General features: G+C 45.5%; 2 protein-coding genes across 10 annotated transcripts in view; one reads left to right on the top strand and one right to left on the bottom strand.

Moving 5' to 3' along the window:
* The window catches only part of TTC13 (tetratricopeptide repeat domain 13), a 98114-nt gene that overhangs the window by 77589 nt on the left and 8118 nt on the right, over positions 1-12407 (bottom strand). The gene's annotated exons all lie outside the window — the stretch shown is intronic.
* On the top strand, positions 8086-12381 carry LOC140908211 (uncharacterized). The gene is made up of 3 exons (XM_073335166.2): positions 8086-8746; positions 9334-9772; positions 12375-12381. The coding sequence occupies exons 1-3, from the start codon at positions 8164-8166 to the stop codon at positions 12379-12381; spliced, it is 1029 nt and encodes a 342-aa protein (XP_073191267.2). The 5' UTR covers positions 8086-8163.

Genomic DNA, 12407 nt, shown 5'->3' with positions numbered 1-12407 from the left:
GAAGCAAGCGAAAGACAGGTCTGGTTTTCCTTATTCCTCTCTCACTTCAGTTTTCTTCTTTTGCTTTAGATGTCCCTCCCTCACCCATGTCTTCAACTTCATTCCTGTTTTTCTCCTCCCCACCAAAAGGTTTCAGCCTTGTTCTTACAGATTCATAGATACTAAGGTCAGAAGGGACCATTTTGATCATCTAGTCTGACCTCCTGCACAACGCAGGCCACAGAATCTCACCCACCCACTCCTGCGAAAAACCTCACCTATGTCTGAGCTATTGAAGTCCTCAAATAGTGGTTTAGAGACTTCAAGGAGCAGAGAATCCTCCAGCAAGTGACCCATGTCCCATGCTACAGAGGAAGGCGAAAAACCTCCAGGGCCTCTTCCAATCTGCCATGGAGGAAAATTCCTTCCCGACCCTAAATATGGCGATCAGCTAAACCCTGAGCATATGGGCAAGATTCACCAGCCAGACAGTACAGAAAATTCTTTCCTGGATAACTCAGATCCCACCCCACCTAACATCCCATCACAGGCCATTGTCCCCTTCAAGACAAGCACAAAATTGTTACATTAAAAAGTTTCACTCTATAGTACATCTCAGTAATGGGCACTAATGGATAAGGCTGCAATTCTGTCATGCAGGTCGTGGAAGTCACAGATTCTATGACATTCCGCAACCTCTGTGACTTTCGCAGCTGCAATGGCCAGTGCGGCTGATCTCGGGGCAAGCCACACCAGGTGCTGCTGGAGCAGCCCTGGGCCCAGCAGCACCGGGTGCTGCTCAGGCGGTCCCGGGACAGCTGGTCCCAGGGAGTGCCCGAGCAGCGGTCCTGGGGGCAGCCCCAGGGAGCCCCCGAGCAGTGGTACCGCCAACAGCACCGACCACTGCTCAGACAGCTCAGGGCAGCTGGCCCTAGGGAGCACCTGAGCAGCGGTCCCAGGGGCAGCCTTGAGGAGGGTCCGAGCAGCAGTTCTGGGGGCTGTCCCAGGGCCAGCTGCCTCAGCCACTGCTTGGGTGGCTGGCCCTGAGGAGGGTCTGAGCAGCAGTCCCGGGGGCTGTCCCAGGGCCAGCTGCATCAGCCGCTGCTCAGGCAGCTAACCCTGAGGAGGGTCTGAGCAGCTGTCCCGGGGGCACTCTCGGGGCAAGCTGCACCAGTCGCTGCTCGCATGGCTAGCCTGGGGGAAGCACCGGAGCAGCTGTCCCGGGGCGGCCCTGGGGAGCATCTGAGCAGTGGTCCCCAGGACATTGGAGCAGGGGTAGCTGAGGCCCCACAGCGGCAGTGTCCTGGGGCTCCCAGAGCAGCAGTGCCCAGGGCTCCAGCACCTACTAAGTTTTAATAAGGGATATTTATATAGTAAAAGTCATGGATAGGTCACGGGCCATGAATGTTTGTTTACTGCCTGTAAATTGTCCATGACTTTTACTAAAAATACCTGTGACTAAATCTTAGCCTTACTAATGGAATGATCACACCCTAGAACAAACATTGCCTAAACTGCACAAGAAAGCCACTGCCCAATACATGCTAAAGCTATACTACTGGCTGGAAGAAAAACCTTTTACGGAAACTGTTAGCATTATTCAAATGCCAATACATACCTGTTATCTTTGATTAAAAAAAAAAAAAATCTTCGGGAGAAAGCAAATCAATAGTGACTGATATTTAATTGGGATTTTATCAACAGGAATATCAGTTTCTTTATTACTATGCAATAAATCCTAATTATAATTTCCCTATTCACTGACACTGGCATTTCTTATTAAAAAGGCCATAATTCTCATATAGTCTCCGTATTATTGTTTCAGTTTCTGGAATCTGATGCCTCAAATATGATGGGAGGGGCATGGTTTCTTTGTTATACAAGATTGGAATGAACAACAGGATAAAGTGTAATAATATTTCAGTTGTTGTCTCAACTAGGAAATTAGAGCTATACTAAACACCCTGATACAGTTAGAAATCCAAACTCCTGGTAATCATTTTTGGATTTCACTACTATGTTTAAGGTACATTTACAAAAGAATACTTTGCAGGGCTAAGTGTCAAAGGTAATTAAAAGGTATTAGTGAATGAACTAAAAGGTTTTGTTCATAGAAAATCCATCATACAAGATCTTGTAGTTCACATCTGTAGATTAATCTTATAAAATCTGTTATTAAAATTAAGATATGAATAATCATGACCTGCTTCCTCCCTACTGCACATCTTTATAATGCACCTTTCACCATATGTCTAGGAACCAAACATACATCTGACATGAAATGTTGTTGGAACTAGCATTCTGCTCAAGATTTCAAGTGGAAAATAAATTTCAATCAAAAGGACCTTGCACGACTGTTGATAATAGGGGCAAATCACAGGAGCTGGTGATGACACCAACGAGCTGGGATACAGAGTTTGTATCAGTGAAGTCAGAAAAAAATTCCCAGCTGTGATAATAGAATGGTGTTTCCGTTTTAATTTTCCTGGGCAGTTTAAATTAACAGGGTCCAGGATTAGAGAGATTGGTTGTAGAATAAGTATGAAATTAAAGAATTAGCATTATCTTAAGTTTGGTTTTCCCTAGGTATAGCCTGTTTGTACATAAAGTATTCATAAGCATGTGATTAGTATGTTACAATATTAGGTATAATTGCTTATTTTTAGGCTGTAAGACATGTTGAGAGCAATTGTATAAAATAGCATTTGGCCTTTGGACTTAAAGGAATTTATGGTTAAATTAGTACTTGGTGGTCTCTCAAATTAATAATCTCAAATATTATTGACTAGTTCCATCATTAGCTTGTTTTTATTTGCTTGGGATATGGGAAAATAAGGTGCTTTATCCAATATCCATCCAGTTCCCTGGAAAGTGAAACTGTTAGAACAGCACTGATTTCTTTAATATTTTTTGTTCTAGATTTCAGAAAGTTTATGGTCTTGAACTACAGGGAAACGTATAGACGTGTAAGTATATTTCATTAGTATGGAGTGAACACCCTGGGATTACTAGTGTGATGAGTTGGGTCACAGAAATGCCCTCGGGACTGCCACCTGATGTGCTGAGACTACCTCTGAGCCCATTTTCCCTGGCAGCTTGGGACTTCAGTAACCTGTCTTGTTGAGCCTAGCCTGCTACAAACACAGATCTAGGTCTGAACCACGTCCCCCATAAATTGCAGACTTAACTGAAAACAGCTTAAGAAGTGCTCCTGTCTCTACCACCCAGACACCCAGTTCCCAATGGGATCCAAACCCTAAATAAATCCATTTTACTCTGTATAAAGCTTATACAGGGTAAACTCATAAATTGTTTGCCCTCTATAGATAGAGAGATATGCACAGCTGTTTGCTCCCCCAGATATTAGTCACTAACCTTGGGTTCAATAATAAGCAAAAAGTGATTGAAGTATAAAAGGTAGGATTTAAGTGGTTCCAAGTAATAACAGTCAGAACAAAGTAAATTACCAAGCAAAATAAAACAAAAACACGCAAGTCTAAGCTTAATACAGTAGGAAACTAAATGCAGGTAAATCTCACCCTCAGAGATGTTCCAATAAGCTTCTTTCACAGATAGACTCCTTCCTAGTCTGGGTCCAGCAATCACTCACACCCCTGTAGTTACTGTCCTTTGTTCCAGTTTCTTTCAGGCATCTCTTTGGGGTGGAGAGGCTATCTTTTGAGCCAGCTGAAGATAAAATGGAGGGGTTTCCAGGGTCTTTTATATTTTCTCTCTTATGGGCAGAAACCCCTTTGTTCTCCTGTTCAGAATCACAGCAACAAGATGGAGTCTGTAGCCACCTGGACAAGCCACATGTCTGAATGATTCAGCGTTTTGCAGGCCGACACCATTGTTTACATGTTAGTTTGAACGTTCCCAGGAAAGCTCAGATGTGGATTGGCGTCTCCCAAAGTCTATTGTCAGTTAAGTATTTCTTGATTGGGCACTTCCTGAGAATAGTCCTTTCTCAAGAAGTTGACCAAATGCTTCACTGAGACTACTTAGAATCAAACAAATACATAGCCAATATTCATAACTTCAAATACAAAAATGATACACACATACAGACAGTATAATCATAAAAGCAAACTACAACCTTTCCATAGACACCCCACTTAGCCTCCTCTGTACAAGAAATGGCGCAACCATAGGACCCTGGTTGCAACAATGATCTATACGGTCAGAGTTTATGTCAATAATGTCACAACTAGGTCAATCAGGAGATTTGGTAGACATGGCCAAATAAATAACTGCTGTGGTGACAGAACAAAGAATTAAGTCTGAGAACTGCAATGGCTGATTTGCACTACATAGGAGAGTTAGGGTTTTTTTGGTTTTAAATTACCCCAAAAGTGATTGCCTCCAACTGGGATAGTTTTCTCACAGTGCATGTTTACACAGGCTATGACCAATTATTTTTTAAAACAGTTTCCCCTGCGAACACACACACCACGACTCTCTTTCTCACTGACATACTACAGAAATAAGATTATACAAAGTCGTGGCCATTATACAGCACTGAGATCATATATCCTCTAAACTACTCTGATCTTTAATAAAATAAGTTGGGTAGCCAGCATTATTGTTATAAAACACTATGATTTTTTTTTATCTTGAAACTGTCCCTTCAGAATTCTCTATGCAATGATAATCTGCCTTTATTAGTGTATACATCTATAGTAGATGATGACACTTGTGATGTAACAAAATGTGATGTACAGTGACTGAACTGAATCGGAGACAGGTAATGGGATACAAAACTTCTTCCTTTTACAACACCAGTTCATAGTGGCCATTCTGTAGTAACTTAAATTAGTTACTGATAGAGTCCTGGCTCCTTTGGCAGTCTCAGAAGTAGAAGATTCACTATGAAGAATGAGCACTAATCTATCACTTCCAGAGGCAGCATTTCTTGAAAGGAGTTGAGACATACTAACAGAGTGCAAATAAGCAGAGTGCACGGGCCTGGTGATGGCATTAGTTCCAAGGGTAGAAGTCCTAAGTATCCAAAGTTGTCAATCTTTCATGAGCACTTTTCTTGTGTAATGTATTGATCCAAGAGCAGGTGGCCATAGAAGAAAACAATTTGTACAAATTCCCTCGACAAAGCCAAACTGAACTAATTTGTAGTGTAGGATAAATATGAAATTAAAGAATTTTAAATTAGCTTAAGTTTGGTTAAGAAAATATACGTGTTGTAAAGACAGGCCCTGACTAGCAAGTAGAAGGAAGGCCTTGAAAATAATGAGTTATAAGGCCAGAAGGAATGAAGTAGGGAGGATGTCTCGTTCAAAGAATACCTAATATGATACAGGGAAGTTTCTAAAAAGGAGGACTCTGACCAACAGGTGTGACTTCTCATGGTATTAAATAAGACAAAAGGAATCTGTCTTAAAAGGAACCAACATAAACCTTCCCACCCCACATACCAGTGTTATCTTAAAAGTAAAGCCTATGTGGACCCAGCTGCAATGGAAAATCTGTTGGTCAGCAAGGAGGAGGAGAGGAAAGGCCTTGGGAATAAAATCTTATTTGGATTAAGACTGGAATGAAGGGTGAATTGTCTCAAATTGTTTTTTAGATGAAGTCAATAATTGGCAATGACATCATTTGTTTGTTAAAGGGTATAAAAAGAGTTGTGTGTGATGGGTTGGAACCCTTGGGAAACCACCTGATATGCTAAGATACCACTGAGTCTACCTGTTCTGCCAGTATAGGTCTCCTTAAACCTGTCTTGCTGAGCCAGGCTCTTAAAACCTCCTCTAACACACACAGGCAAGGCTACACCTACCTGAAGATCAGCCCTGGGAAGACTCAGCTTAAGGTACTTGCTCCAGCACTCAGATGTCCACCTTCCTTGGAGTGCAGACCAAAGGTCTATTATGAAATTCGCCCCTTCCCTCAATGTGAAGATAAGTGTGCACACTTCTTCCCCACCCCGCCCCAGTTAGAAATTACAGAAACTAGGTTTAATAATAAACAAATTACATTTTATTAACTATAAAAGGCAGATTTTAAGTGGTAAAAGGGGAAAACAAACAGAACAAAGCAGATTACTGAGCAAATGGAATCAAACACGCAAATTAAGCTAGTTTCACTAAAGAAATTGGTTACAGATAGTATTTCTCACCCTAGCTATTGTTGCAGGCAGCTTGCAAAGTTTCTGTGGTTCAGAGTTCCAGTTATATTCCTTTTCAGACTGGACCTCTGTCTCAGTCTGGACACCCCCCCTTGACTTCCCTTTTGCAGTCTTTCTTCTTGGGCAGACAGGCCAGGGAGAGGAGGAGTCCTGTTTGCCTTCCTCCCCACCCTTAAATAGGCGAGAATCCTTTGTTTCCTAAACTTGACCCCCCTTCCCTTACACTGGAAAGTTACAAGAAGTCCCAGGTAATGTTTAGTACCAGGTGACAAGACCACCTGACCCTATAGTACAGTAGCACTATGGAGTGTCCACAGGAAGGCCAAGCTTTTCACAGCTCATTGTCCTCGCTAATGGGCCATCCGCCCTGTCTGGCTTTTCCATTGTTGTACCTGAAGTGTTAGCAGTGGGCATCATCCAAAGTAGCATAGTTGAAATACAGATCATGGAATCATAGAATATCAGGGTTGGAAGGGACCCCAGAAGGTCATCTAGTCCAACCCCCTGCTCGAAGCAGGACCAATTCCCAGTTAAATCATCCCAGCCAGGGCTTTGTCAAGCCTGACCTTAAAAACCTCTAAGGAAGGAGATTCTACCACCTCCCTAGGTAACGCATTCCAGTGTTTCACCACCCTCTTAGTGAAAAAGTTTTTCCTAATATCCAATCTAAACCTCCCCCACTGCAACTTGAGACCATTACTCCTCGTTCTGTCATCTGCTACCATTGAGAACAGTCTAGAGCCATCCTCTTTGGAACCCCCTTTCAGGTAGTTGAAAGCAGCTATCAAATCCCCCCTCATTCTTCTCTTCTGCAGGCTAAACAATCCCAGCTCCCTCAGCCTCTCCTCATAACTCATGTGTTCCAGTCCCCTAATCATTTTTGTTGCCCTTCGCTGGACTCTCTCCAATTTATCCACATCCTTCTTGAAGTGTGGGGCCCAAAACTGGACACAGTACTCCAGATGAGGCCTCACCAATGTCGAATAGAGGGGAACGATCACGTCCCTCGATCTGCTCGCTATGCCCCTACTTATACATCCCAAAATGCCATTGGCCTTCTTGGCAACAAGGGCACACTGCTGACTCATATCCAGCTTCTCGTCCACTGTCACCCCTAGGTCCTTTTCCGCAGAACTGCTGCCTAGCCATTCGGTCCCTAGTCTGTAGCTGTGCATTGGGTTCCTCCGTCCTAAGTGCAGGACCCTGCACTTATCCTTATTGAACCTCATCAGATTTCTTTTGGCCCAATCCTCCAATTTGTCTAGGTCTTTCTGTATCCTATCCCTCCCCTCCAGCGTATCTACCACTCCTCCCAGTTTAGTATCATCCGCAACATACAGATACATAGTCAATATTCCTAACTTCAGATACAGAAATGATACAGGTTTACTGAATGTGATTATCTAATTTGTATATCATAACCTTTCTAATGATATCTCACGAGCCATCTGGCATAGAGTATAGCTCAGTTATGTCATATTCATATCATAAGCATATTTTCATAAAGAATATGGAATGACATGTCACATTATGAATCTGAGGTTTCTTTGTCAGACCCTACCTGATCATGTTGGAGCACACCACAGTGAGATGGTTTTCCCTTGGTCAAGCCTATTTAGTAAGTATACTGATCACATGCTTATGAATACTTTGTTATTGTAAAAGAAAAGGAGTACTTGTGGCACCTTAGCCCTGGTCTACACTAGGACTTTAGGTCGAATTTAGCAACGTTAAATCGATTTAAACCTGCACCCGTCCACACAGTGAAGCCCTTTATTTCGACTTAAAGGGCTCTTAAAATCGATTTCCTTACTCCACCCCTGACAAGTGGATTAGCGCTTAAATCGACGTTCCCAGCTCGAATTTGGGGTACTGTGGACACAATTCGATGGTATTGGCCTCCGGGAGCTATCCCAGAGTGCTCCATTCTGACCGCTCTGGACAGCACTCTCAACTCAGATGCACTGGCCAGGTAGACAGGAAAAGAACCGCGAACTTTTGAATCTCATTTCCTGTTTGGCCAGCGTGGCAAGCTGCAGGTGACCATGCAGAGCTCATCAGCACAGGTGACCATGATGGAGTCCCAGAATTGCAAAAGAGCTCCAGCATGGACCGAACGGGAGGTACGGGATCTGATCGCTGTTTGGGGAGAGGAATCCGTGCTATCAGAACTCCGTTCCAGTTTTCGAAATGCCAAAACCTTTGTGAAAATCTCCCAGGGCATGAAGGACAGAGGCCATAACAGGGACCCGAAGCAGTGCCGCGTGAAACTGAAGGAGCTGAGGCAAGCCTACCAGAAAACCAGAGAGGCGAACAGCCGCTCTGGGTCAGAGCCCCAAACATGCCGCTTCTATGATGAGCTGCATGCCATTTTAGGGGGTTCAGCCACCACTACCCCAGCCGTGTTGTTTGACTCCTTCAATGGAGATGGAGGCAATACGGAAGCAGGTTTTGGGGACGAAGAAGATGAGGAGGAGGAGGAGGTTGTAGATAGCTCACAGCAAGCAAGCGGAGAAACCGGTTTTCCCGACAGCCAGGAACTGTTTCTCACCCTAGACCTGGAGCCCGTACCCCCCGAACCCACCCAAGGCTGCCTCCTGGACCCAGCAGGCGGAGAAGGGACCTCTGGTGAGTGTACCTTTTAAAATGCTATACATGGTTTAAAAGCAAGCATGTGAAAGGATTACTTTGCCCTGGCATTTGCGGTTCTCCTAGATGTAGTCCTAAAGCCTTTGCAAAAGGTTTCTGGGGAGGGCAGCCTTATTTCGTCCTTCATGGTAGGACACTTTATCACTCCAGGCCAGTAACACATACTCGGGAATCACTGTAGAACAAAGCATTGCAGTGTATGTTTGCTGGCATTCAACCAAAATCCGTTCTTTCTCTCTCTGTGTTATCCTCAGGAGAGTGAGATATAATTCATGGTCACCTGGTTGAAATAGGGTGCTTTTCTTCAGGGACACTCAGTATAGCCCATTCCTGCTGGGCTGTTTGCCTGTGGCTGAACAGAAATGTTCCCCGCTGTTAGCCACAGGGAGGGGGGAAGGTTGAGGGGGTAGTTACGCGGTGGGAAGAGGCAAAATGCGACCTTGTAACGAAAGCACATGTGCTATGTATGTAATGTTAACAGCAAGGTTTACCCTGAAAGAGTGTAGTGACTGTTTTATAAAATGTGTCTTTTTAAATACCGCTGTCCCTTTTTTTTTCTCCACCAGCTGCATGTGTTTCAATGATCACAGGATCTTCTCCTTCCCAGAGGCTAGTGAAGCTTAGAAAGAAAAAAAAACGCACTCGCGATGAAATGTTCTCCGAGCTCATGCTGTCCTCCCACACTGACAGAGCACAGACGAATGCGTGGAGGCAAATAATGTCAGAGTGCAGGAAAGCACAAAATGACCGGGAGGAGAGGTGGAGGGCTGAAGAGAGTAAGTGGCGGGCTGAAGACAGGGCTGAAGCTCAAATGTGGCGGCAGCGTGATGAGAGGAGGCAGGATTCAATGCTGAGGCTGCTGCAGGACCAAACCAGAATGCTCCAGTGTATGGTTGAGCTGCAGCAAAGGCAGCTGGAGCACAGACTGCCACTGCTGCCCCTCTGTAACCAACCGCCCTCCTCCCCAAGTTCCATAGCCTCCACACCCAGACGCCCAAGAACGCGGTGGGGGGGCCTCCGGCCAACCAGCCACTCCACAACAGAGGATTGCCCAAAAAAAAGAAGGCTGTCATTCAATAAATTTTAAAGTTGTAAACTTTTAAAGTGCTGTGCTTAAAGTGCTGTGTGGCATTTTCCTTCCCTCCTCCACCACCCCTCCTGGGATACCTTGGTAGTCATCTCCCTATTTGTGTGATGAATGAATAACGAATCCATGACTGTGAAGCAGCAATGACTTTATTGCCTCTGCAAGCGGTGATTAAAGGGAGGAGGGGAGGGTGGTTAGCTTACAGGGAAGTAGAGTGAACCAAGGGGCGGGGGGTTTCATCAAGGAGAAACAAACAGAACTTTCACTCTGTAGCCTGGCCAGTCATGAAACTGGTTTTCAAAGCTTCTCTGATGTGTACCGCGCCCTCCTGAGCTCTTCTAACCACCCTGGCATCTGGCTGCGCGTAACCAGCAGCCAGGCGATTTGCCTCAATCTCCCACCCCGCCATAAACGTCTCCCCCTTACTCTCACAGATATTGTGGAGCACACAGCAAGCAGTAATAACAGTGGGAATATTGGTTTCGCTGAGGTCTAAGCGAGTCAGTAAACTGCGCCAGCGCGCCTTTAAACATCCAAATGCACATTCTACCACCATTCTGCACTTGCTCAGCCTGTAGTTGAACAGCTCCTGACCACTGTCCAGGCTGCCTGTGTACGGCTTCATAAGCCATGGCATTAAGGGGTAGGCTGGGTCCCCAAGGATACATATAGGCATTTCAACATCCCCAACAGTTATTTTCTGGTCTGGGAAGAAAGTCCCTTCCTGCAGCTTTTGAAACAGACCAGAGTTCCTGAAGATGCGAGCGTCATGCACCTTTCCCGGCCATCCCACGTTGATGTTGGTGAAACGTCCCTTGTGATCCACCAGAGCTTGCAGCACTATCGAAAAGTACCCCTTGCGGTTTATGTACTCGCCGGCTTGGCGCTCTGGTGCCAAGATAGGGATATGGGTTCCGTCTATAGCCCCACCACAGTTAGGGAATCCCATTGCAGCAAAGCCATCCACTATGACCTGCACATTTCCCAGGGTCACTACCCTTGATATCAGCAGATCTTTGATTGCGTGAGCTACTTGCATCACAGCAGCCCCCACAGTAGATTTGCCCACTCCAAATTGATTCCCAACTGACCGGTAGCTGTCTGGCGTTGCAAGCTTCCACAGGGCTATCGCCCTCGCTTCTCAACTGTGAGGGCTGCTCTCATCCTGGTATTCATGCGCTTCAGGGCAGGGGAAAGCAAGTCACAAAGTTCCATGAAAGTGCCCTTACGCATGCGAAAGTTTCGCAGCCACTGGGAATCGTCCCAGACCTGCAACACTATGCGGTCCCACCAGTCTGTGCTTGTTTCCCGAGCCCAGAATCGGCGTTCCACAGCATGAACCTGCCCCATTAGCACCATGATGCATGCATTGGCAGGGCCCATGCTTTCAGAGAAATCTGTGTCCATGTCCTGATCACTCAAGGGACCGCGCTGACGTCGCCTCCTCGCCCGGTATCGCGTTGCCATGTTCTGGTGCTGCATATACTGCTGGATAATGCGTGTGGTGGTTGATGTGCTCCTAATTGCCAAAATGAGCTCAGCGGCCTCCATGCTTGCCTTGGTATGGCGTCCGCACAGAAAGAAGGCGCGGAACGATTGTCTGCCGTTGCTCTGACGGAGGGAGGGGCGACTGACGACACGGCTTACAGGGTTGGCTTCAGGGAGCTAAAATCAACAAAGGGTGTGCCTGTACATCAAGGAGTATTTCAGGCAGGACTGCACGGAGGGTTCCAATAAGAAATGGTGCACCAAAGTTATCGTTGTTATTGGAACAAGGAGGTTAGCCTGGCCTCTGATTGATACATGGCTAGATTAACCTCGCTGCGCCTTCTCTGTGACTGACTGCAGTGTGATCTAGACAGGGGAGGAGGAAAATGAGTACAAAACAAATCTGGTCTATTTCTTGTTCTGACCCACTCCATCTATCCTTTACATCTTTGGCTGGCAGCAGACAAAAAAGGCGCGAAATGATTGTCTGCCCTTGCTTTCACGGGGGGAGGGAGGGTGGGAACGGGGTCCTGACGATATGTAAGCAGAACCACCCGCGACAATGTTTTAGCCCCATCAGGCATTGGGATATCAACCCAGAATTCCAATGGGCAGCGGAGACTGCGGGAACTGTGGGATAGCTACCCACAGTGCAACGCTCCAGAAGTCGACGCTTGCCTCGGTACTGTGGAAGCGCTCCACCGAGTTAATGCACTTAATGCACTTAGAGCATTTTCTGTGGGGACACACACACTCGAATATATAAAACCGATTTCAAAAAAACCGACTTCTATAAATTCGACCTAATTTCGTAGTGTAGACATACCCTCAGAGACTAACCAATTTATTTGAGCATAAGCTTCCGTGAGCTACCAATGAAGTGAACTGTAGCTCACGAAAGCTTATGCTCAAATAAATTGGTTAGTCTCTAAGGTGCCACAAGTACTCCTTTTCTTTTGCGAATACAGACTAACACGGCTACTACTCTGAAATTTGTTATTGTACTGGTTAAACTGACTGCTTATTTTTAAGCTGTTAGGCACGTTTAGAGCAATGCTATAAAAT

The sequence above is a fragment of the Lepidochelys kempii genome, chromosome 3 (assembly GCF_965140285.1).
Source record: "Lepidochelys kempii isolate rLepKem1 chromosome 3, rLepKem1.hap1, whole genome shotgun sequence".
In the NCBI taxonomy this organism is placed as follows: Eukaryota; Metazoa; Chordata; order Testudines; family Cheloniidae; genus Lepidochelys; species Lepidochelys kempii.
This window is presented reverse-complemented; position numbering and strand designations above follow the sequence as displayed.

Bases quoted from the DNA above. Each gene is read 5' to 3' on its own strand.
- LOC140908211 (XM_073335166.2), top strand. From the start codon at position 8,164: ATGCAGAGCTCATCAGCACAGGTGACCATGATGGAGTCCCAGAATTGC. The intron at 8,747-9,333 runs GTGAGTGTACCT...TTTCTCCACCAG, and splicing joins AGGCGGAGAAGGGACCTCTG to CTGCATGTGTTTCAATGATC.